This window comes from Pteropus vampyrus, unplaced genomic scaffold (genome assembly GCF_000151845.1).
Source record: "Pteropus vampyrus isolate Shadow unplaced genomic scaffold, Pvam_2.0 Scaffold219, whole genome shotgun sequence".
NCBI lineage: Eukaryota > Metazoa > Chordata > Mammalia > Chiroptera > Pteropodidae > Pteropus > Pteropus vampyrus.
In genome coordinates, this window is record NW_011889000.1 from 764,757 (window position 1) to 767,079 (window position 2,323).

At 54.4% G+C, this 2,323-nt stretch overlaps 1 protein-coding gene across 1 annotated transcript in view; it reads right to left on the reverse strand.

Moving 5' to 3' along the window:
• The window catches only part of FBLN5 (fibulin 5), a 71,364-nt gene that overhangs the window by 13,604 nt on the left and 55,437 nt on the right, over positions 1 to 2,323 (reverse strand). Inside the window, exon 9 of the mRNA XM_011373152.2 lies at positions 1,148 to 1,274. Coding sequence (XP_011371454.1) covers positions 1,148 to 1,274 — 127 coding nt within the window. The remainder of the gene's footprint in view (positions 1 to 1,147; positions 1,275 to 2,323) is intronic.

Sequence of the window (2,323 nt, forward strand, 5' to 3'; positions counted from 1 at the left end):
GGAAATGATGGCTCCCAGCTGAAGAGGATCACAAACAGCTGGGAGAGGTGGCACCGGAGCCGAGATTGGAAAGATGGGGCAGATCTGCCTGCGTGGCACTGAAAGCAATGCCTTCCACATGGTGGAAAACGTGTGCTCAAAAGATGGGAGGCCGGACATCCCGGGGTGTGGGTAAAGGTGAGAGCACGCCTTGTTCAGGTCGGCGAGAGGACAGGACACCCGAACGAGGAAATGAACTGGAAGAGGGTGGCTGGACTCAGGCTGCACTGGTGCCTGGAGGCAGGAGACACCAAACGTTTTCAGAGGTCTGCCAGGGACCTCGCCAGTAACACCAGCTCAGTGCTGAGCGTGGAACCGGGTCAAGTCTCCGGCCACAGAGAAGGGCAGCCTGGAGAAACCTGGACAGAACTAGGCATGGAAGCCAGTAAGAGAAGGTCTTCCAAAGGACCCTGGAACCAGAAACCAAAAACCCCGTTCTAAAGGGCTGTTTAGAAGCACAGCTCACAGAAGCAAGGAAAGGCATCTCTGAAGGACCTGCCTGTCCCTGCTTTGTCTTCTGCCAGTTTTTGATCAGAGGGAAGCACACTGGAGAGCCACGAATTCCTTGTAGATGCTCCTCAACTCTAATATTTGCCATCTGGTGATTTAGTAAAACACTGAACATTATGACATCAGAAACTTGATGAGAACAAGACAAGCTGCCTCGGGTACTGGGAACCCGCGAGCGGTCTCTCCAGGCGCGGTCTGGGAAGACTGGCGGCATCCGTTAGACCTGGGAGTTGTCAGAAAGGCAGGATCCCAGGCCAGGCCGGGCCCACGGAACCGGAATCTGCACTCTAACAAGACCTGTGCATAAGACGCTTGAGAAGCATTAAAGGTGGAAGGGGGTTCGAGAACTCTGCCTCTCCTCTCGTTAGCTCCAGGGAAACTTCACCTAGCTCTGGCATGACTGTGTGCGCGTGTGTGTGCACGTGTGCATGTGTGCACGTGTGCATGTGTGCACGTGTGCATGTGTGTGTATATGGAAGGTAGTGAGCCGGGTCTCCCAAGTCCCTGACAGGCGTTCTGTCCTTCAGGCCACATCGGCTGCCTCCTGAACCAGGCCCCTCCCCCATGCCCCGCTTCCCCAGGGGGAGCCGTGACTTACTTATCACTGATGCGCAGGTAAGGCTCCTCGCAGCGGATGGGGTCAATGCACTTGAAGCCCCCTTGCGTGTTGTAGCAAGTCTGCTGCAGGGTGCACGTGTGGTTTCTGTGCTCACACTCGTTGATGTCTGAAATGCAGGGTAGAGGAGAGGCTGAGGGAGGGCCGCGCTGCCAAGGTGCCGGCCCCCCGGCCCGGGGTGCGGAGGCAGGGGCGGGAGCTGCCTGCATCTTATTAGAGAGCTGTACTTTCCAATAGGACAGCCACTGGCCATATGCGGCTCCTGAGCACTCGAAATGTGGCTAGCCCAGACTGAGCTGTGCTGTCAGTGGAAAATGCACACCAGATTTCAATGACTTAACACACACAAAAAGAGAATGTAAAAATCTCGTCAGTAATTTTTGTATCAAATACGTGCTGTAGTAACATTTTGGAAATATTGCATTAAATGAAATATAGTCCTAATATTAATTTTACCTGTTTCTTTTTACTCTTTTCATGGGACAACTAAGAAAATTTCAAATTTCATATACGGCTCACGTTCATAGCTCACGTTATATTTCTACTGCTTGGCACTGCTATCGAGAATGCTTGCTTTGTGTTGGGGTAAAGCAGCTTCAAGGAGGCTGAAAATGGGTCAGTCGATCAGCTACCTGCCTCCCACCCTGGCCCCAGTGGGTGGAGTGTGGGGCTGGAAATTGAGTCAAACAGCTGATTTGAACGAGACCCATCCTTTCCACAGCCTGGGTCCTGACCCTTAGTGGGACATGGCAGTCGGATGTGGGAGGTCTCTCTGGCATCCGTTCTCTAGGAAGTCGGTAAGAAAAAGATGACCAGGGTGCCGACCACGGTGCCCTCCGGGGGCCGTGAGAAAGCCTGGGCCTGGTTGGTCCAGACCGCGGAAAGTCCTGGTTGGCTCAGGCGCAGTCCTCAGAGGGGCTGCAGGGATCTATCTGCTGGGGAGGCCACCAGACCTCAGAGGGCTCCACCTGTATCTGCGGAGTTCATTTACAGCAGTGAGAGTGGTCCCGTCCTTTCTGAGGCCAAAGGATAATTTGGCCTCAGAAAGGACGGGACCACTCTCAGGGCAGGAAGGCACCAGCCAAAGCATCCTGCCCAGAACCTGTCACTCTGGGAGCCCCCAGCACCCACTCCCGCTCTCATCTCTGTCAGCTTCCC